Below are 23,363 nucleotides of genomic sequence, written 5' to 3'. Positions count from 1 at the left end.
TTATTGGCAGAAATGTAATCAGTATAGGGTACAGTCAAACACATGTCCAACGGGATCACTGAGAAAAGTCCTTGCAGTCTTGTTTCCATTCGGTCCTGGGTAATCAATTCATAATCATGACAAGTCACATGACAAAAAACAAAATTCAAATTATCATAAAAGGTAAAAATAAAGAAATAAGATATGTGGGCCTACAGGTTGGGGAACAAAGAAGGGCTTATAAGGAGGTGGGGGTAGTCACTAGACATAGGTTGTTACCAAAGCATTTGCCACAAACTGTACAAGGAAAGGGCCTGTCCCCTGTATGCATCCTCATGTGTGTCTTAAGAGTATCCACTGCAGCAAAGCTTTTTACAAACTTTACAATTAAATGGCCCATGCATGAGTCCTCATGTGGTAAATTAGAGAACTATTTTGACTAAAGCTTTTGCTACAAACCTTACAAGTAAAGGGCTTTTCCCCTGTATGAGTCCTCACATGCTCTATTAAAGTAGACTTTATTCTAAAGCCTTTGCTACAAACATTACAAGTAAAGGGCTTTTCTCCTGTATGACTTCTCATGTGAACTTTTAGATTACTTTTTTGAATAAAGCCTTTGCTACAAACTTTGCAGGTAAATGTTTTTTCCCCTGTATGAGTCCTCATGTGGTATGTTAGAGCACCCTTTTGCCTAAAGCCTTTGCTACAAACGTCACAGGTAAATGGTTTTTCCCCTGTATGAGTCTTCATGTGGTAAGTTAGAGCACCCTTTAAACCAAAGCCTTTGCTACAAACTTCACAAGTAAATGGTTTTTCCCCTGTATGAATCCTCATGTGGTAAGTTAGAGCACCCTTTTGACTAAAGCCTTTGCTACAAACATTACAATTAAAGGGCTTTTCCTCTGTATGAGTCCTCATGTGCTGGTTAAGATCTGCCTTCCTATTACACATTTTGCCACACTCTGTACAACTAAACCTTTTCTTCCCTGTGTGACTCCTCATGGAATCAGTTTGTTTTGTTGTTTTCAGGTCTTGGGACAGCTTGCTCAACGACCAGGCTTGACCTTTCACATTTTGTGTCTTGTGTGATGTTGGTGTGTTTAAATCTGATGGACCTTTCCTGATCTCCTCTAACTCACCAATGTCTTCAGTGTCAGATTTATTGTCTGATTCAGAAGAGTTTAAAGACAGGAGCTGGTTATCACTAGTTGGCTCCCACTCACTGTCAGATGCATTGTCCGATTCAGAAGAGTGTAAAGAGAGGAGCTGGTTATCACCAGTTGGTTGTAATGTTCCACAGTCCTCTACATCAGCTTGTGTATTCATGTGTTGAGTTGAAGTGCTGGCTAAAGGCTCTGTCTCTCTGCCTTCATCATCATCATCATCATCACTTTGCACTGCATGTAATGTCAATGTTGACCCGTCATCCTCCACTGATCTTTGAAGTAGCTTCTGTTTAATCTGTAAAGACTCTGGTTCCTCCTGGACCAGACTGGACCTCCTCTCCTGATGTTCAGGGGAAAGCTCTTCTTTAGGCAAAAGATAAAATGAAAGAAATCCATTAAATGTTGAACTTAACATTTTCCATGCAGTGTTTCCTCGGTTGTACTACAAGGAAGTAAACACTTCAGACAAACATTTCCTCCAACTACCACGGGAAATGTTAGCCATGGTGATGCTTGTTCTTAACGAGCATGATGGCACACCTTCCCACTGTTTTGAGCGCCTTGCTACATTTACAAAGCTAACGTGTACAAATCTAAAAAGCTCACCTCCGGGGCCACGGATGTTAGAATTTCACAGATGGGTAGTGCATCCCGTAATCTTCAATAAAAAGCATTTTAATCCGATCTGTGGCCATTTTCTCAAGTTATGTATCAGAGTGCAATAGAACTCCCAACCGATAGGGGTGTGTAGTTGGAAGCATGGTGAAAGACTGAGAAACTGGCCGGCGGTGGGATTTTATTTTTTATTTTTTATTGAACGCATAATACAAGGTTGCTAATACCTAGCCTGGCTAATAAGCCAGACTAATATCATACAACACTGTCGCGGGATATTAGTCTGGGGATGCTCTCTGTCAATCTTGTTTCCCGGGGGGCGGGTTCAAACAATAAGCCTATCTCACATAATTTCCCCGCCCCCCTAAATACGCCCCCTTTCGGGGTTAGTGGTGATAGCGTGACGTCACTCCATAGACACTACATGTTAACAGAGGTAATTTAAGAAGTCTACAACTTTTGTTTTCTCAAGGTAAGGTCTGTTCGACCTGATTTACCATCTTGTTTGCTTCATAATAATATTGGTCCGTCACATTTTTACATTAGAAAATGTACTTAGATTCTCCAGAGAAAAAAACGTGTAAATGCTCATGTTAAAGACACCACTATTTACCGGAAGTGGGCGTGGAAAGCGGGCTGTGAGATAGGCCTATTTCTCTTTGACGCAATTGGTTAGACCTACAGTCAGTCAGAGGTACGCAGCCTGCTACGTAACACGCAGGCGACAAGTAGGAAGTGGCCTTTATTTATTTTTGCAACAGGCTGCGTTACAGTGTTTTCCCCAAAAAACCATCTGCTCCAGTCGGATATATGTATACCATACAATAGATTAAGCTTTAAAGGCTATTCTGAATCACGTGGATGTGCTGTAGAGAGCTAGGAATCTGGTCAATATATGAAAATGGCATTAAGTAATAAAGTAGGCTATACATGATGATATAAACATCCACAGTACATCATTATCAGACCTAAATGTTTCCCTCAACTTCCAAATTGAATGTAGAAATATTTATAGCCCTTGGCCCCTTAAATGTCAAATGGTCAAGATTGCACTTTGCCAATTTAACATTGAGGTGCCCACAATGTTTAAGTGCCCACTATTCCTGTTGGTATAGACAACTTGGTAATGATAGAGCTAACATACCAGAACATGTCAGTCATATTTCATCACAATCTTTCAATGGAAAAAATAACATTCTGCTTTGTCTCACTATTTCAGGTAATCACGGACAAGGGTGTACATCAAGAAGAATTAATTGTGCTGCTTTTGCTATTTGTTTTCAACTTTTACATATATTCTGCAGTAATGTTCATCTTTTCAATTAAAACCCATGATTGTCTTTATTGTCATCTTTATTAATACATTCAGACAATACAGGTAATACCTCACATGTAAATATCTCACATGTAATTAGCAATGTATTTATTTGTGACAAAGTACAGTGCTTTAGGACACATTGGTCTTTTTCATCTTTTTGCAGATTATGAAACTACTCACAGAATGTAAGCTTTCAAGTGCTTGTTTGAATGTTGTTAAACCTCTAACCATCCATCAGGGTAAAATGCTCTTACATTTTTCACACTACTGACAGTCAGGTAAAGGGTGAAGTGTGAACTGGATGAATTGTTAACTCTTGGTGGTGAAACCTGAGAACAATAGCCACACATTAGCCTACCGAAACTGCAGATGTAAGTGTTGGCTTTAATATGTTAATTGTGTCACCAGGAAACAATAGAATGTATAGTACTCTATGTAGCGTCTTGTATTTTAGGGAAATGGAATTGAATAATGTAGGCCTGGCTATTGTAAAGTCAAATATTGTGAAAGTGTCTTGGTTTAAATGTGTGTGTGTGAGATGGACCAAACAGTCAACAGAGAACATTTTTTGAGCATTGGTTGAATTCTCCAAATCTGATGCTGATCTGAAGCTGCTGCATCCTGAACGCTGGGCTGATGTCATCACTGATTCTGAAACAAAAATAAATGCACCCAAGACGATGTATATTACATGTATTTTATGTATGGGAAGAACAGGTAGGCATAATGTATACTGTTACTGTAGCTATGATTTTGCAATGTTAGACTGGACTTGGTAAGGAAAGTAAAGTATAAAATTCAGTGTAGGGTCAGATTAGTACACCGTGAAATCTTCCATTTTAATATAACTACTGTACAAATGCAACCAAACTGACATGCAAGGTTACATTTTTACACTCTGATTTAAATGTACATTGAGATTTTACTCTAATATAATAGTGTGCAAATAACGGACTTAACGGTTACATTTGCAGACATACATTGAATATTTAATTTAGTAATATGGCTCCTAGACACATTGGTACAGTACTTACATTTAAATGGAAGATTTTACTGTGTTATAGTCAACTGTGTGTAGACTGTATAGAGAGTAAATTGTGTTGTACCCTAGCTCTGGCCCAGCTATGTAACCATGTAACTCTTATAGGCTCCTATAGTTCCAAGTTCCAACATTACATTTATATTGTTTTTAGTTAAATAGTAGCATCCTTCTAACACTATGGACCAGAGCTAGTTAAATATAATACACAAACGTTTGGCATGGCATGATTTATTAGTAGCCAAACTTACCAACTGTAGTTAGCGTGAAGTTAATCCACAACAATCCAATGGTTTGTGGCCGTTGTTGAACTCGAAACCTGGTAAATACTGTAGCCTTGGGTGCTGCGGGTAAGCACAATCTCCGGACAGTGATTCACAAATCCAGTTCTGTTCTGAGTTCCTCTGAGAGCGGCCACCAGCCAGCCACGGTATAGAGGGTATGCGCATGCTTAAAGTGAATGGCACATCGAGTGGCAAAGCAATAGGCAAAGTGAGTTTAACATTGTTTAATGTTGTTTAATGCAATCAGATAGGACTTTTCTGTTTGCATGTATGGGCTGTCAGGGCCAGAAAGTAGTTTTTTGCCACTCAGTAGGCATTCCTGCATAACTTCCAGGTTTGATGATGACACGCGCATAACCTCTATTGTAAAGAAGCTTGAATTGCACAAATGTGTTATTTTAGAAAAGGTATAGGTCTATTGGAGTGTCCTGTTTATGCAATTGTTTTGTTCCTTGTAGATAAGATATATTTTCCAACTCGTTTATGTACGGAGGCTGTGGGAGCAGGGCGCAGCCATGTTTGTGAAAAGAACTACAGTCTCAAGCATTGAACGTCACTGTACCAAAGCCCGCCCATATTGCATACTGGACTCTGGTTGGCCGAAGCCTTTTCAGGCTCGGCAGACTTTTTTCAGAAGTGAAAACCACCAGACTAAATCCGCCTCGGGGCATATACATATGCAATAGGGGCGGGTGAAGTGTGGCTGCGCCAGGCTAGCTAATACCCACCGTAGCAAAATTCTAGCCCCTCTCAGAACCCTCGTAAAAGGTTTCTGACATTTGGATGTTTACCTTTTACGGAGGGTCCCTTCTCAGTTGTCGCCCGCAACATGGCGATTCTGGGATACACACGGACTTGGCCTCGCATATGTCCTTTCTGCGCTATTTGAGAGACAACGGAAACCTCAGCGAACGGCGCAGAAGCAGTTAAGTATTTTTTTATCTTTGTTAGACCGTTTTGGCAGCTCTGAAAAACATCCTGCATGTATGCGGTCGGCCAATCGGAGGCAGTAACTAGGACGTGCAGCTAGCCAGCCACCGCTCGGGAGGCGGGACATGGGAAGTGAGGAAGAGAGAATTTCAGAGCTGCCAAAACGGTCCAACAAAGATTCAAAATACTTAACGGCTTCTGCGCCGTTCGCTGAGGTTTCCGTTGTCTCCGTTGTCTCCTATTGCAGATATATGCTTCTTTAGAGACATATAACCATCACTCAAATAGCGCAGAAAGGCCAAGTCTGTGTGTATCCCAGAATCGCCATGTTGCGGGCGACAACTGAGAAGGGACCCTCCGTAAAAGGTAAACATCCAAATGTCAGAAACCTTTTACGAGGGTTCCGAGGTGAGCACTTTATATTTGAAATCTGAATGTTTATGTAGACTTAAATGTTGTAAATGTAGCAAGGTGCCCAGAACAGGCTGCAGTAGCGCCGTCACGTTTCAGGGCTAGGAGAAACTACAACTACAACTCGATCAACTTTAACGTCATTCTCATTCATCCACGATCTGTATTCTACTGTACTCTGTGCTGTACACTACACTGTACTGTACTATACAAGGCTCTCGGAGAGAACACCTGGACCACTTTGGTGCAGACCTAACAACTGCAACGAAAGGTAAGAAAGCCTTCTAGCATGGAATTCTCCTTTAACCCATTTAGGCCTGAGATCAGATTCTAAAAATGTCTTCTACATCCTGACAGTTTTCTGAAAAAGCTATGTTTCTATGTCAGTCTTTCTTTGATTTTTCAAAAATAGCAGACCTACAAGCTCGTAGCGTGCCACTCGGTGGCGCGCTATGAGCTTGTAGATCTGCTATTTTTCAATAGCTAAAGCATAACAATGCTTACACCAAAAGGGGTTCCCGCCCAAAATGGGTTAAGTAATGAAGGAGGTTCTTCAATGCGGTGCAACACATTTACGTTAATTTTACTGCACTGATCTGAATACTACTTCCAGCTGTCTGTCATACAATACAGTCAATAGAAATCAGTACAGTAACTGTAAAGAGTAAAATAATCTTTATCTGTCTAAATGCACCATTCCAATAGTTATAAACACAAACACAGCAGAATAAAATAAAACGTACTGGTTTCCAGGTGGTCGTCAGGTTCCCATTTCTGTACAGTGCAGGCTGGTTGTGGAGAACTCATGTTCACCTGCAGGCTGGACTCCACACACTGGTCTGGAATGAAGGAATTGAAGGACTTAAACATAAAGAAAGTAAAAATATGAAACGTGGAATGCCTGAGAAATAGCCTACATGTATAATAGTGTCATCTTGTGATATGGTCTGATAATATATATATATATATATATATATATATATATATATATATATATATATAATCATCTTAGCACCCTATATTCTGGCACCTGAGCACGTGTGCGTACGCAGGAACCGTTTGGACGTGGGTTGACATATAATAATTTTAGAAATATTCAAATCCCCTTACGCATAAGATCGGTATCGGTCGATCGTGAGAAAAAACAATCTGTGATTGGAATCGGTCCCAAAAACAAAACCTGATCAGAGCACTGGCAAAAAAGAGCAATAGCAAAACAAAAAAAAAACAACCTTTCTGGCCTTGACAGCCCAAACATCCAAAACAAAAAGTCCTATATGATTGCATTAAACTCACATTGCCACTCACTCACTCCAAAACATTTTGTTTTGTTTCTGAACCCACCCCCATCTGACCTAGAAGAATGTAGGCTATGGGCTGCTATAGTATGACTATTAGACTCAAATTAATTAGTGATGCTTATTTGTATTTATTTATTTAGTTTTTATTTACCTGAGAGAGTTGTCTTCCCATGTAGTAATGTCAATGTTGACACATCAACCTCCTCTTCCATGTTCTCCTCTTTAATGTGTGGAGGTTGTGGTTCCTCCTTGACCAGACTTGACCTCCTCTCCTCATGTTGTGGTTCCTCCTTGACCAGACTGGACCTCCTCTCCTCATGTTGTGAGGGTTGTGGTTCCTCCTTGACCAGACTGGACCTCCTCTCCTCATGTTGTGAGGGTTGTGGTTCCTCCTTGACCAGACTGGACCTCCTCTCCTCATGTTCAGGGGAAACCTCTTTACACACAGACACAAGGAGGAGAGAAGAAACCTCTTTACACACAGACACAAGGAGGAGAGAAGAGCTATAGCATATTTATTCTCCTATTTGTTGATTTGTCAGCTTTAACAAACCTGGTCTGTATAATATGACTTGTGGCTGTAAAAGGACCTCCAGAAGTTTGTCTTGTCTCTTCAGCAGAGTTTCTAGTGTCTCCATCTCTCTCTGGAAGAGGTTGAACATGAATCCTGCAGCAGTGCTGAGGCGCTCCAACACAAACACTCTGACAAGCTTCAGCTGACCAACATCATCACTCTGCTGTTTTTCCAAAACACACAATATCTCCTCTCCCACCGACGTCAGGTGTTCATTTATCGACAGCCTCAGCCTTAGAGACTCCGTTTGACACATTCTACTTGAGAAACTTGCGAAATGTTTCACCACGCTGATTTGTTCCTCGCCGCCATGAAAAACAACACACATGCGCAACAACGTGGTTCAAGCATGCGCAATAGCAGCAGCTTCTGATTTGCTTTACGGAAGATGGCAACCATGGCAACCAGTTTTTGGTGCATTACCGCCACCTTGTGACGCAAATCTTGGATCGACCGAAAATCTTTCAAATTAAATCCCTCTTCCAACCAATAGCCTACGTGGTTAATGGCACTGCTCAAAAATATGATAACTAGTCCTACCTGTTAAATATATGAACACCAAATGATGTACAGTGTGGGTACAGCGATGCGCACGACACACACACACACACACACACACACACACACACACACACACACACACACACACACACACACACACACACACACACACACACACACACACACACACACACACACACACACACACTCTTACCAGCTAGAACATTGCATACTGTTGTGAACACTGTGAACAGTATGGTTTAGCGCCTGTGTCCTCCGTGAGGAGGAAGCCCAACAAACCTCGGTGAGGCCTTTAGGAGGGCCATTATAATCCACCACTCCTGAATGAAGTGCCTGGTGCTGGGAGTCTGGTGCAAGGCACAGGTCCTGGGCCTGGTGAGAGCAGGAGTGGACCTGGTGAGTAGAAGGGGCCCGGCCAGGAGTCAACCCACAGAGCCTAGTCCTTCCACGTGCCAGTAGTTCCGGAGCAACGGATTGTGTGGCCTTGCTCATTCCCTGATGGACTGATCGAGGGTAGCTACTGGGACGTAAATCGGGATTTGATCAACCCTGGCTGGGTCGCCTGAGTGAGGGGTATGATGTTGAGACACGAAACCCCGTTGACCTCAGGAAACATCACTGAGGATACGTCCCAGGTGCATGAGTGCATCCATGCGATGTATTTTTAGTTATTGTAGCAAAATAGCCGATCTACAAGCCCATATTATATGAATTGAAATCCTGAAATAGTTTTTTGCTATTTTTGAATTATAATCCTGAAAATTATAATTTTTATTTAATTTCAAATGCATCGAGTTATACTTATGTTAACTTTATGAACTTAAATACAAATACCGTACATTATTATAAATACAAATACCGTACATTATTGGACATAAAAAACCCATTAACAACACTTTTAGATGCCAAATTTATATGGATAAATCCATTAATCAATTGTGGTTTAATTCACCTGTGTCAGTGGTTTTCAACGCGTTTCATTTCAAGGCCCATTATTTATTCGGCTTTTGAGCCAAGGACCAACATTTGATGACATTTAGCCTCTCAGACCCAAAACGAAAGAATGTTTTGTCGTCGTTGGATTAGATTTTGTCTACAATTCCATACTTTTGGCAAACGTTTATCAAAATAACAATTCTTCTACATTCACTAATTGTGTAGACTTCTTGTAAATAAAGTAATGCAGATGTTTAACAATAATGTAACTCTTGAGAGCGTAAACTGACACAAAATGGACCATTTGGTTTCATTTTACACTCTCAAGAGATACAAATCTAAGGGTCCATTTGGTTACAAACTCTCCATCGGTCAGCTGGGGACCACCTGGAACCCTCTCAAGGACCACTGGTGGTCCCACTCCCTGGACCACTGGTTGAAAACCACTTATAGCTCACGTTCATGTTCCTGTTGTAAACTTAAATAGCACTCTATGATATGTATCGTCATGTAATATCTGAGGTGACAAATCTGAGGCGCCAACGCAGTAACATAGACATCCTATACGGCACTGCCTCTCTCTCTCCCTCTGCCCCGCAGAGCGAGCAAGCGAGCTCCTTTAGTTCACAATTTCGTCGACCGCCTCCCTCTCCTTTCACTGAACATTTTGGACATATTTTGGCTCCCTCCCTCGACCTCATTTCAGTTTAAAACTGCTGTTTTAAACTGAAACGTGCATCCCAAGTCCACCTTCAGAGCAGGTTGGCATCCCGACTCGAGTCCACCTTCTCAGAGCAGGCTGGCGTTATGAGTTTGTTTGGGTAACGCGCCGCGCGGCCGCCGCGCACCCTGGAAAACAGCCCATCTACAAGCTGGAAAACAGCCCCTCAAAGTGGGTGCCTTGGCACTCTAGGAGTCTAGAGTGCCACGGCACCCCCCATGCCAAAACGCCAGCATTCGCCCAACAGTCTGCCGTCAACGAGGCGGATGCATGCAAGGGCGAGGTCGCTTCTCGCCCTCAGGCGTCTTACTGTAGCTGTTTAATCAGTGGTGTGAGTCTTTATAGATTGTTGCATGGCATTTGGTACAGTTCATAGTGAAATATTTACATATATGGTACACTTACCAGAACCTTTAATGTAACCTCCATTTATACCTCTTACTTCATGCAAGCAACACTAACGTAATTGTTATTTTTATTGTGTCTTCGCAGTTTCACTCTGTTTTCACTACATGCACTTGGAGACTGCAATAAATATTTTGGATTTTGAAGCAGTTTGGCTTGCTGTATGTGGTTGCTACACCCCAGGGAGGACAGTATAGACAGCACTAGTAGTATCTATTCATGAAGGAAATAAGCGAATATCGGCTATTTTCATAGGTCTTAAGTTCATTGTTGCAAGTGATTGACCAAGAAAGGGGTACATATCTTTGATCACTCATAGCCATGTTTGTTTTCTGGCCAGGTTTTTTCCTGACCACAAATGATACGAATATAATATACATAATAATGATAATAATAAACTTTATTTGTATAGCACCTTTTCATCGAAATGCAGCTCAAAGTGCTTTACAAAGCAATAGAGAAATGAAGAAAATTAAAGACAAAAAACATTAAAATAATAGCAGTTATGCAATACAGTGAGGACATGAATAACAACTTTTAATGTTAAAAGCTCAACTGAAAGCAAGAGTGTAGAAATAGGTCTTGAGCAAAAATGTCTACAGAGGCTGGTATAGTGGAAGTTTATTCCACGCCGTCGGCCCGTAGAAGCAGAAAGCTGCTTTACCTTGATTTTTAGTTGACACTTTTTTAGGTACATCGATCAGGTCAGCAGTGGAGGACCACCATTACCCGGTGTCTGACTTTCTTGAGGCCCAACAAGGTTCATGGTTCACCTGGTGTCCTAGTTCATTGAGGCCCTACCTACACCATCTCTCTGCATTCTAAGTGATTATTTATCTTGCTTATTTGAATTAGCTTTGAGTAAATCTTCTAAATGTCTAATTGGTAAATTGACAAAGTTTAACATGTGGTAATTGTCATTTTGTGTGACTCCTACTGTATATGCTTCAGTATCTATGATTTGTCATATATGTGTGGCTTAATTGAAAGCCTTTGCTACAAACTTTACAAGTAACAGGCTTTTCCCCTGTATGAGTCCTCATGTGGTAAGTTAGATGACTCTTTAACCTAAAGCCTTTGCCACAAACTTTACAGAAAAGGCTTTTCCCCTGGATGAGTCCCTGGATGAGTCCTCATGTGCCCTTTTAGATGACTGTTTATTTTAAAGCCTTTGCTACAAACATTACAAGTAAAGGGCCTTTCCCCTGTATGAGTCCTCATGTGGTCTCTTAGTTTAAATTTGTTAACAAAGCATTTGCCACAAACTATACAAGTAAAGGGCATGTCCCCTGTATGCATCCTCATGTGTGACTTAAGAGTAACCACTGAAGAAAAGCTTTTGTTACAATCTTTACAAGTAAAGGGCCTTTCCCCTGTATGAGTCCTCATGTGGTCTCTTAGTTTAAATTTGTTAACAAAGCCTTTGCTACAAACGTTACAATCAAAGGGTTTTTCCCCTGTATGACTCCTCATGTGAGCTTTTAGACCACCCATTTGAGACAGGCCTTTCCCACAAACTTCACATGTAAAGGGCTTTTCTCCTGTATGAGTCCTCATGTGCACTTTTAGATAACTTACACGACCAAAGCTTTTGTTACAAACTTTACAAGTAAAGGGCTTTTCCCCTTTATGAGTCCTCATGTGCTCTTTTAGACTGTTTATCTTAAAGCCTTTGCTACAAACATTACAAGTAAAGGGCCTTTCCCCTGTATGAGTCCTCATGTGGTCTCTTAGTTTAAATTTGTTAACAAAGCATTTGCCACAAACTATACAAGTAAAGGGCTTGTCCCCTGTATGCATCCTCATGTGTGTCTTAAGAGTACCCACAGCTGTAAAGCTTTTGTTACAAACTTTACAAGTAAAGGGCCTTTCCCCTGTATGAGTCCTCATGTGCTCTCTTAGAGTGAGCACTCTACCAAAGCCTTTGTTACAAACGTTACAAGCAAAGGGCTTTTCCCCTGTATGACTCCTCATGTGAGCTTTTAGACCACCCATTTGAGACAGGCCTTTCCCACAAACTTCACATGTAAAGGGCTTTTCTCCTGTATGAGTCCTCATGTGCACTTTTAGATAACTTTCCCGACCAAAGCCTTTGCTACAAACTTTACAAGTAAATGTTTTTTCCATTTCCCCCATATGAGTGGTCATATGGTAAGTTAGACCACGCTTAACACCAAAGCCTTTGCTACAAACTTTACAAGTAAATGGTTTTTCCATTTCCCCCATATGAGTGGTCATGTGGTAAGTTAGACCACGCTTATCACCAAAGCCTTTGCTACAAACTTTGCAAGTAAATGTTTTTTCCCCCATATGAGTGGTCATGTGGTAAGTTAGATTACACTTGTTACCAAAGCCTTTGCTACAAACTTTACAAGTAAAGGGCTTTTCCCTTGTATGAGACCTCATGTGCTGGTTAAGATGTGCCTTCGTATTACACATTTTGCCACAACAACTAAACCTTTTCTTCCCTGTGTGACTCCTAATGGAATCAGTTTGTTTTGTTGTTTTCAGGTCCTGGGACAGCTTGTTGCTCAACGACCAGGCTTGACCTTTCACATTTTGTGTCTTGTGTGATGTTGGTGTGTTTAAATCTGATGGACCTTCCCTGGTCTCCTCTAACTCATCACTGTCTTCAGTGTCAGATTTATTGTCTGATTCAGAAGAGTTTAAAGACAGGAGCTGGTTATCACTAGTTGGCTCCCACTCATCACTGTCAGATGCATTGTCCGATTCAGAAGAGTGTAAAGAGAGGAGGTGGTTATCACCAGTTGGTTGTGATGTCCCACAGTCCTCTACATCAGCTTGTGTATTCATGTGTTGAGTTGAAGTGCTGGCTAGAGGCTCTCTGCCTTCATCATTATCATCATCACTTTGCACTGCATGTAATGTCAATGTTAACCCGTCATCCTCCACTGATCTTTGAAGTAGCTTCTGTTTAATCTGTACAGACTCTGGTTCCTCCTGGACCAGACTGGACCTCCTCTCCTGATGTTCAGGGGAAAGCTCTTCTTTAGGCAAAAGAAATGAAAGAAATCCATTAAATGTTGAACTTAACATTTTCCATGCAGTGTTTCCTCTGTTGTACTACAATGAAGTAGGGCGGCGGTGGCTCAGGGGTAGAGTGGCTGGATGGTAACCGCAAGGTTGCCTGCTCAAACCCGGGCTCCCCCAGATTTAGTGTCGAAGTGTCCTTGAGCAAGACACTGAACCCCAAATTGCTACCGATGTGCTGGCTAGTGCCTTGCATGGTTACTGCCGCCATCGGTGTATGAATGTGTGTGTGAATGGGTGAATTGATGCACAATCTATGTACAGCGCGTTGGATAAAGGTGCTATATAAATGCACCATTTACCAAGTAAACACTTCAGACAAACAATTCCTGCGAGGCGGGAGGCGAGCAGTGACGCACAATGAATTAGGCTTAAAATAAAACGATATAGAAATGCATGCTTGGATTGGTCTCAATTATTTGATTTAACAATAACAATAGCATTCAAAACAGCACACGCTGTCAAGTGTAAACGAACGGCATTTTTCTTCTCTTGCCATAAAATGATCAGTCATTTAATCGAGGCCTTATGACAGCAGCAATGACGCGGTGCTTTCTGCGAGGCGCACGCATGGCTCGCAGACCAAAGAGGCCGCTTTTTGAGGAATTAAACACAATAGTATCAGTGCAATACTATAGTTATCACTAGTGCAGAAAATATTAACAGAGGCATTACTTCTCTTAACATAAATAAACGAAAACAAAGTGCCGACCTGGGTGCTGTACCTTCATTTGAGGCTAAATACCGTATAACTAAATAAAACAAATGGCATTCATTGCTTCTGTTGAATGAACAAAAATAAAAAGTATAGTATAATTAAAAACTAAAGAAAACAATAATTAGGCTTAATAGGCTACAATACCTGAGCTTGCCTTTAGCTATAGGCCTACTGATTGACACAATTACGAGTCCGACTCTACTCACTGCTGTTTTGAACCCGACTTTCGTTGTGTGCCAAAAAACCCAATGTGTCAGGGAACTTCTATTTTTTGTTGACAATAAATCCCGCTTTGGAGAAGATGCGCTCAGACGGGGTTGAAGTGGCAGGGATGGAGAGAATCCTCTTCGCTACAGCTGACAATTTGGGATAACGTGGCATATTGTCTTTCCACCACGACAGTGGTCCGGAACGTGCTTTGGATTTGTCTCTAATAAAGTCATTCAGTTCTCTCTCTGCAGTCGGCCCCTCGTCCTGATCTCCCTCGGATCCATCATCATCATTGTCCATTGAGAGGAGTTGACGTGTTCTCTCTCGGTCCGTTTTAGCCCTCTTAGCCGGTAAAGCCGTGTCACTGCCACTGGACTGGCTGGTCTCAGGCTCTCAGCCAACGTAGTTAGACCTACGTGCGCACGAGTTGCTTTTCCTCGTCAGATAGCCACTTTAACCTCTTGAACAGCAGCATCAGTCGGGTTGAGAATTCCCACCTCCTATTAATTTCCTCCGTCAGTTTACGTTTCAGAGCTTTTGTGGCGGGACTGTCGTCAGCTCCCACTGTGAGATATATTTTTTAAATATTTGACAGCATTGGCATTACTCCTGATATGGACACATTTGGTTCAGTCAGTAGTTCAGTCAGAGTGACAGAGGGCCCCAGGACGGCAGCTGTATCCTCTGCGATGGCCCACTGCTCCAGACTCCGGTCCGCTCTTCTGGTGATGTTTGGATCAGACAGGACAGCGTAGATTGGCCCCCTTTGTTCACAGAGACGCTCTAGCATAGAATACGTGGAGTTCCAGCGTGTTGCAACATCTTGAATGAGGCAATGTTCATTCTGATAAAGGACACCAGTCGCCTTCCAAATCCCACGGTACGGGTTACTGGGTCGTGGTGTTTTAGTGCTGCATTAATGCAAAGCTGCAGTGTGTGCCCCGAGCAACGGACCCCCTTGACATTCTCCCAACTCTCTTCTCCTTTCAGTGTAGCGAGGCACACAACAATATTAGATGCATTATCGCTAACGACTGTACTCTGTACTGTACACTACACTGTACTGTAATATGGCTCTCGGAGAGAACACTCGGATAGAACACCTGGACCACTTTAGTGCAACCTAACAACTGCAACGAAAGGTAAGAAAGCCTTCTAGCATGGAATTCTCCTTTAAGTAATGAAGGAGGTTCTTCAATGCGGCGCAACATATTTACTCAGGATCTCAGGCTGGCAATCTCAGTATCCTCTTTTAAATCACGGTTAAAAACTCACCTTTATTGCACAGACTTTTTATGAAATGTTTTAATCGTGTTTCTTTTGTTTTGTTTTATTCTTATTGTATTTTTACTGCTATTATTATCTGTAAAGCACTTTGTAAACGTTTTTGGAAAGGTGCTATATAAATAAAGTTATTATTTACGTTCATTTTACTGCACTGATCTGAATACTACTTCCAGCTGTCTGTCATACAATACAGTCAATAGAAATCAGTACAGAAAGGAACTGGTTGGAATAACGTGTTCCTTCCACGCACTAAGTCCAACCAGGGAAACTCCCCCCGTCAGGTGTAAATTTTGTTATTTGTCATGTGACTTGTCATGATTATGAATTGATTAACCAGGACCGAATGGAAACAAGACTGCAAGGACTTTTTTCAGTGATCCCTTTGGACATGTGTTTGACTGTACCCTATACTGATTACATTTCTGCCAATAAAGTATTCAATCAATGAATCAATAGCTATTCACCACTGTATTTCACTGTACTATGGCTCCCCCTAATGGCCGTTTTGTACCCTGCACGCTGTAGTGCAATCTGCGCATGCTCACAACTGCGTGCCTCTGTGTTGACTGTTGTTGACACTTGACAGTTCACACTTTTAGTTTAGTTAGTACATGTGGAAATATGGAATATACAATTGGATCTGGGTGTCTTTCAGCAACACTAACTCAAAGGTAGGAAGCAACTTTTCAATCTACTGCAGCTGTGTGGTGAAAATAAATGTTTTACCTTAGTCTGGGAGTGGAGTTGCACTGCATGCGCGCAGCATGCGCCGCCCACCAACGCTGTATTAAAATACCGTAAGCTCGGAAATCTCACGGTATCAACACCGTGGCTGTTCCTGTCGCGGTATTACCGAAATTCGGTAAACCGCGGCATGCCTACCTACAACATAGCAGAATAAAATAAAACGTACTGGTTTCCAGGTGGTCGTCTGGTTCCTGTTTCTGTACAGTGCAGGCTGGTTGTGGAGAACTCATGTTCACCTGCAGGCTGGACTCCACACACTGGTCTGGATTGGAATGAAGGAAGTGAAGGACTTAAACATAAAGACAGTAAAAATATGAAACGTGGAATGCCTGAGAAATAGCCTATATGTATAATAGTTTCATCTTGTGACATGGTGTGATAAGAATAGCTGCAGATCATTTATAATCATTCTGGCACCTGAGCACGTGTACGCACCACCAGACAGCACAAACACTCATCCTCTTCATTTGAACACAAACCGTTATGTCCATTTATTAAGAATCAAAAGTGTGAAAACAGAAAAAGAATCATGTCATAATCTTAACTGACAAATATGGTATACAATTGAATTAATGAACTACGTCAATGCAAAATACAAAACCTGAACTAGGTTCTCTGTGAGACTATACAGTTATTTAGTAACATCAATTCACTGCAAAAAAAAAAGTAACATGTAACATGAAGCGCACACAAGCCAGTGTTGATTTCGTCGACTAAAACTGATGAAAAATGTTCGTCGACTACTATTTTTCACTGTCGAAAACTAAATGGAAACTACATGAAATCTAAGCTAAGATGACTAAAAGTAAGACTAAATATATTGATAATTTCGTCAACTAATAAAAACTAGACTAAAATGTTTGCAAGGGACTAGTGGACAAGACTAGAGATCCAGTATAAGTAAGACAAGTCATTTTTGGTTGCATGCTGAAAATAGCCGATCTACAAGCTCAAGCCATAGCCCAAATGTGCTGACCTCATCACATGTGATGACGGCTATGGCCGCTTTTAGCCCAAGGAGTGTCTTTTTTTTTGCAAAACTAATGCTTGGAATGGATTCAGAATGATGAAACCCCCCTAGTTTGACATGTCACATGCTACTTAAAGGTATATTCAGTGATTTGACTTAATCTAAATATCACTTATTTTTTCTTTTTTTCTGGATAATCCTCCCTACTACAGAGTGTGCTGACCATATAAGGAGCTCCTCCCTGTCCCCAGTGAGCCCCTGGGGTCAAAAAACCCTAGTTTCAGTTTTGGTGGCGGGTGGCAAAGCCTTCATCCAATCAGGATGAGAGGGGCCTTCCTCCAATCATGATCGAGTGGGGCCGGGCCTTGGTGCCCATGCTGTTGGCCTGTTGCACTTCCCCCCCACTGTAGAGCGTGCATGTGCACATTTTGTTACCGGGGCGGACTGGGTGGTTTTCCAAATCACTCAAATCACTGAATGCTCCTTTAAAGAATGATGACATTTAGATTTATATATTTTTTTGCCTTATACAGGTTGTTAATGGTATGGTCACATATTATGCTAATTACTCAACATCCAACTTTTAGCAACCAAGCTGAATTTAATTTCATCCATTAAAGCTGCTATAAGCAATAATATGTCAAAAATATTAATGACATTTTTATTTATTTTATTTTTAGAAGCTTCTAGGAACATCTTTGAATGCAGATTGCGGCCCCTAGATGTGTCACAGAGTCTAGTTTTTTTTCGGAGCGTTCTACCCATTGCTGGCTGTCTGAATACCAAAAAATAACATTAACATTTTGACATATTATTGCTTATAGCAGCTTTAAGCGATAACATTTCTATCATAAAAGTTTACACTAATCACCGCACGCGCGCGCGCGCACACACACACACACACACACACACACACACACACACACACACACACACACACACACACACACACACACACACACACACACACACACACACACACACACACACACACACACACACACACACACACACTGACCTAGAAAAATGTAGGGGCTGACCTAGAAAAATGTATGGGCTGCTATAGTATGATTTTTAGACTTGAATTAATTAGTGATGCTTATTTTTGAGGGGCGCTATATACAGGTTTAATGTTTGTTTTTAGTTAAACGTTTGTTTTAAAAACGCCATTGAAAATGAAGGGATCATATTGTCCCTCATTACATCATATTGTCTCGTTAATGGCATTTAATGCTTGTGTTGGCACCGTTTGTTTTACATCACCATTACATCACCGTCCAACATGAGTTAGACTTTATTACTTGCGCAAGCAGAGCGTGCAAGTGATGTTATCAGTCAGGTGCTACGATGCGTATGTCCCTTAGCAGCATATGATATGACGTCATATACACCGGCACGGTACATACGGAAGCAGCCCGTGCAGGTATGTTTTCCGTCATGCTACGAAGCGTATGTCCCATGACGTGATGAAGATATGTACCAATGTCCCTTAGCAGCATATGATGTCATATGCTGGCACGGGACATACGGAAGCAGACCGTGCAGGTATGTTTTCCGTCATGCTACGAAGCGTATGTCCCATGACGTGATGAAGATATGTACCAATGCCAGGGTATAATTGGTTTACGATGGTGACGTAATGATGATATGTTTCAGTGTCGGGTGGATTAAAGGGACATACGCATCAAACCACCCTAGTAACCACATTATACCACTAATCAACTCAGAAATTACATATACATACATATAGACATATACATATATATATATATAGACATATGAGCATATGACGTGATGAATATATGTACCAATGCCAGGGTATAATTCGTTATCGATGGTGACGTAACGATGACATGTTTCAGTGTCGGGTGGACTAAAGGTAATGTCCCTATGTATACATTTATGTAATCTGACACCACTGCCATAACAGGCATAAGTAATCATTACCATACTTCAAAATACTACTTTTTTCCTCCAAAAGCAAGGTAGGCCTACGTAGCAAATAGCTAAACCTAATAATTAAATATTGCAAACGTTCTTTCACATAGAGGCTGAGATTTGAAAGTTTGTAGCGGTCTACAGTACTTGCACGCTCTGCTTGCGCACTAGTAGGCCATTTATGGCAGTAGGCACTCGACAGAGTGCAGTTCTAGTTTATAGGCCTATTAGCGCCCCTCACTTCACACGGGTGTGATTTTTATTTTTTACCTGAGAGAGTGTGGCACCTTGTCTTCCCATGTAGTAATGTCAATGTTGACACATCAGCCTCCTCTTCCATGTTTTCCTCTTTAATGTGTGTAGGTTGTGGTTCCTCCTTGACCAGACTGGACGTCCTCTCCTCATGTTGTGAGGGTTGTGGTTCCTCCTGGACCAGACTGGACCTCCTCTCCTCATGTTCAGGGGAAACCTCTTTACACACAGACACAAGGAGGAGAGAAGAGCTATAGCATCAGCACAACTACTCAACGTGCTTTTCTAAACATATGACATTTATTATCCTATTTGTTGATTTGTCAGCTTAACAAACCTGGTCTGTATAATATGACTTGTGGCTGTAAAAGGACGTCCAGAAGTTTGTCTTGTCTCTTCAGCAGAGTTTCTAGTGTCTCCATCTCTCTCTGGAAGAGGCTGAACATGAATCCTGCAGCAGTGCTGAGGCACTCCAACACAAACACTCTGACAAGCTTCAGCTGACCAACATCATCACTCTGCTCAGCCTGTTTTTCCAAAACACACAATATCTCCTCTCCCACCGACGTCAGGTGTTCATTTATCGACAGCCTCAGCCTTAGAGAGTCCGTTTGACACATTCTACTTCGTTTTCCAGACATTTTTGACCACGCTGATTTGTTCCTCGCCGCCATGAGAAACAACAAGCATGCACGCATGCACAACAAACAACGTGGTTCACGCATGCGCAATAGCATATTCTTCTTCTTCGTGTGGTTTCCGGCAGACTGGATGCTTTCCGGCACATTGCTGCCCTCCGCAGGTTGGGATTATATCCCCTTTGGTGTTCTCCTCAGTGAGAAACTAGGAATGCAAATCTGGCGAGGGGGGAGGGGTTTACCCAGGCTAACAGGTCTCCACCAGGAGGATAGGAATGTGTGTGATGTTTGGAAAAATGTTTAGGAGTAATATAATCATGTTTGTGTGTGTGTGTGTGTGTGTGTGTGTGTGTGTGTGTGTGTGTGTGTGTGTGTGTGTGTGTGTGTGTGTGTGTGTGTGTGTGTGTGTGTGTGTGTGTGTGTGTGTGTGTGAGAAAGGCGGCTTGGCCTGTTGTAGCGCCACCATGAGGCTGATTTGAAAACTGTCAAGTGGCATTTCTTCCTCAGCCTAGTGGGAATATGCATGCACAGTTTCACCGTGATCGGACGCTGCGTTGAGTAGTTGTGGCGATTTGTACAAAACGGGTACAAAGCGGGCTACTCCTGAAAAGTTTAGAAGCCAATCTTAGGCAATGAAGGTGGATTATGAGAAATCAAACAAACCCGTCTTGATCACATGACTATGGAGAGCATGTGTACCGATTTGCGTGAAATTTGGATAAAATATGAAGGAGTAATATTAGAAAATGTGTTTTACATATGTCGGCCTCCTGGTGGCGCTATAAAGAGCAGATGTGAAAAATTCCAGGCAAAGGTTTTTCCTTGGCCTCTAGGGAGTGTGCATACAAGTTTTAGACAGATCTGTGCAGTTGGAGGTAAAAACACTTTTCGGCCAGTTATAGCGCCACCATGAGGCTGAGTTGAAAATGTTCCCGTAGCATTTCTTCCTCGGCCTAGTGGGAATGTGCGTGCACAATTTCACGGAAATCACACAATGTGTTCATAATTTGCAGTATCTTGTTTGAAACTGAGCACTCCTGCGAACTTTGGAAGCCAATCTTAGCCAATCGGGATGGAGTCTGAGAAATCTGAAAGACCCGTTTCGTTGAATGGCTCTAGAGAGACTGTGTACCAATTTGCGTGATGTTTGGACAAAATCTGTAGGTGTACTGTCCAAAAACTTGTTTTGCACAAAGCGGCCTCCTGGTGGCGCTATAACCGTCCGTTCTGGAAATTCTGGGGCAGAGGTTCATCGTTGGCATCCAGGGAGTGTGTGTGCAAAATTTGGCATCGACCGGGTTAACGGTGCCGGAGATTAGCTGTTCACAGACGGACAGACACACGGACACACGGACGGACGGACGGACGGACGGACGGACGGACGGACGGACGGACGGACGGACGGACGGAGTGCAAAACATACTCTCTCCCCATGCCTTCGGCCTGGTGGAGACAATAAACAGTGCCCACCCGAATTATCCCTTTCCCGTCATTTCCCTTCTGTTACTCAGCCAAATGGCTGAGTTGGTGCGAACCCCTCTCTCAAGGTACTGTCCAGCTCTTCAGCACTGATGTCTTCCACCTTCAAAAACCTCCTAGCTGCGTCAAGCACCATTTTAATCCTTTCAGACTTGCTTCGTATTTCAACGGCACAGTTCACCACCATAGCTATAAAAGCCAGGAAACTCCTTTTGTCCATGCACATGGTCCTCTCATCTCCATTCCTCACCTCCACTGGTTCTTATTGCTCTGCCGCTCATTCCTCCCCCTCCAGTCTCTTGACAGCATCGGCGTATTCCTCCGTATCCTACTCACTGCCACTTCCTTCACTCTCTTAGGGCACTGCACTGCTCCTGTATGATGTCTCCCTTCACAGTTGACACACTTTGGTTGACCCTGATGCTGTTCTTCACATTTTCCCTCACAGTTTATCTCTCCACACTTTCTGCATCTGCTTTTCCCCCTGCACACTGCGGCCACATGCCCATACTCTTGGCAACAGAAGCATCGCAGTGGAGCTTCCTCGAACGGCCTCACTCTGTAGCATATACATATAGTCCACACATACTCTCTCCGGCAACTCTCCTTCAAAGGACAAACATATTGATTTGCTGTCCTCCTTTCTCCCCTCTCTGCTCCGTTTCATCCTCCTGAACGGTCGTCGGGATCGGGAGTCGAACCCGCGGCACACTGCCAGATTGGATTACCAGCCAAGGTGCCTGGACCGCTGAGCCACGGCCCAGGCCAGCACTTTGAGATTCTAACGAATGTAAAGTGCGTTATAAATAAAAATCCATTATTATTATTATTATTAGAGGACAGAGGTTTTCTGTTGAAAAAAATAAAAATGGCCCATGGGTTTTCTTTATTGGCCAATGCCAACAGGGGGCGGAGCTGAGTAACTCCAATGAAGGGCAAGGACATATAAGACTGCTGCTTGGACAGACAGGCCAAAAATATTGACCAATCAGTAACGTACATTAAATCAACATCATTAGATTTATTTATTTTTACTTTAACCCCTTTTTCCTCAATTTTTGTCTTCATGCCAACTGATTCCTCCCCACACACATTTGTGTTGTCAATGCTGTTGTATCCGACTGACTCACCTGCCAGTGAGGAGCCCCCACTGGGATGACGGAAGCCTGCTGACATTTGCCGCCCCAGCCCGTAGGAGTATATGTGCAATGACCATTTATTATCACCCTCCCCCGACCACGGGCTAATTGTGTTTGTGTAGACGCCCGACAAAGCCGGATGCATAATCTTACAATAAATGCACCACGTCTGTGTAGGAATGTGTGTTCGTCTCAAATTCGACACACTCGTGCCACACCACCACAGGGAGTGCAGTGCCAGAGTGTCGGATACACAGTTGTCAGAACCACAAGAAAAAAAGGCTCTGCTCAGGGTCTTCCAGTGGATCTAATGAGCTTAAGTCACCACACCTGTAGAATTCCCAGCCAGTAACTACACCTGCCATTTGATTACTTAGTCAGTCGACTTTTCAGTTTGCTCTTTCTCCACACATTCTCCACAGACGTTTGCCACTGCCCAAGGACTTTCCACTACCGTTAAATGCATACTCAAAGGTTTGAATTAGTTGCTACAAATTATTTTACGGTGTTCACTGTTTTCTTTTTCTTCCTGGTGTCACGGCTGCCAGTTCCCACCTGCTGTTGTGTGGGAGTCCCTTAATTTCCAGACCATACTGAGTAAGTGCTAGCTTGCACAACGTCTTCAGACTAGGACTCAAGTCTGTCTAAGATATGTATGATGGGCTGTGAATGGGCTGTGTATGCTCCAAAGAGGATGATACGATCTCCCAACAGGGAAAAACATATGGCAGAG

At 42.4% G+C, this 23,363-nt stretch overlaps 1 protein-coding gene across 2 annotated transcripts; it reads right to left on the bottom strand.

Moving 5' to 3' along the window:
• Positions 1-33: 33 nt before the first annotated feature.
• On the bottom strand, positions 34-19,517 carry LOC306919541 (uncharacterized protein). Of its 2 annotated transcripts, none has more exons than XM_079532304.1 (5): positions 19,393-19,517; positions 16,381-16,476; positions 7,195-7,479; positions 6,486-6,581; positions 34-1,508 (listed from the first exon to the last, which is right to left on the bottom strand). In XM_079532304.1, exons 1-5 carry the CDS (start codon positions 19,460-19,462, stop codon positions 367-369), a joined length of 1,689 nt encoding a protein of 562 aa, XP_079388430.1. In that variant the 5' UTR covers positions 19,463-19,517; the 3' UTR covers positions 34-366. The 2 variants fall into 2 exon arrangements, with proteins under 2 accessions (XP_079388430.1, XP_079388431.1); XM_079532305.1 differs by having other exon boundaries at positions 34-1,505.
• Positions 19,518-23,363: the final 3,846 nt, after the last annotated feature.

The sequence above is a fragment of the Electrona antarctica genome, assembly GCF_951216825.1.
Source record: "Electrona antarctica genome assembly, contig: scaffold_26, whole genome shotgun sequence".
In the NCBI taxonomy this organism is placed as follows: Eukaryota; Metazoa; Chordata; class Actinopteri; order Myctophiformes; family Myctophidae; genus Electrona; species Electrona antarctica.
The sequence above is the reverse complement of the archived record's forward strand: the minus strand, read 5'-3'. Positions and strand labels throughout refer to the sequence as shown.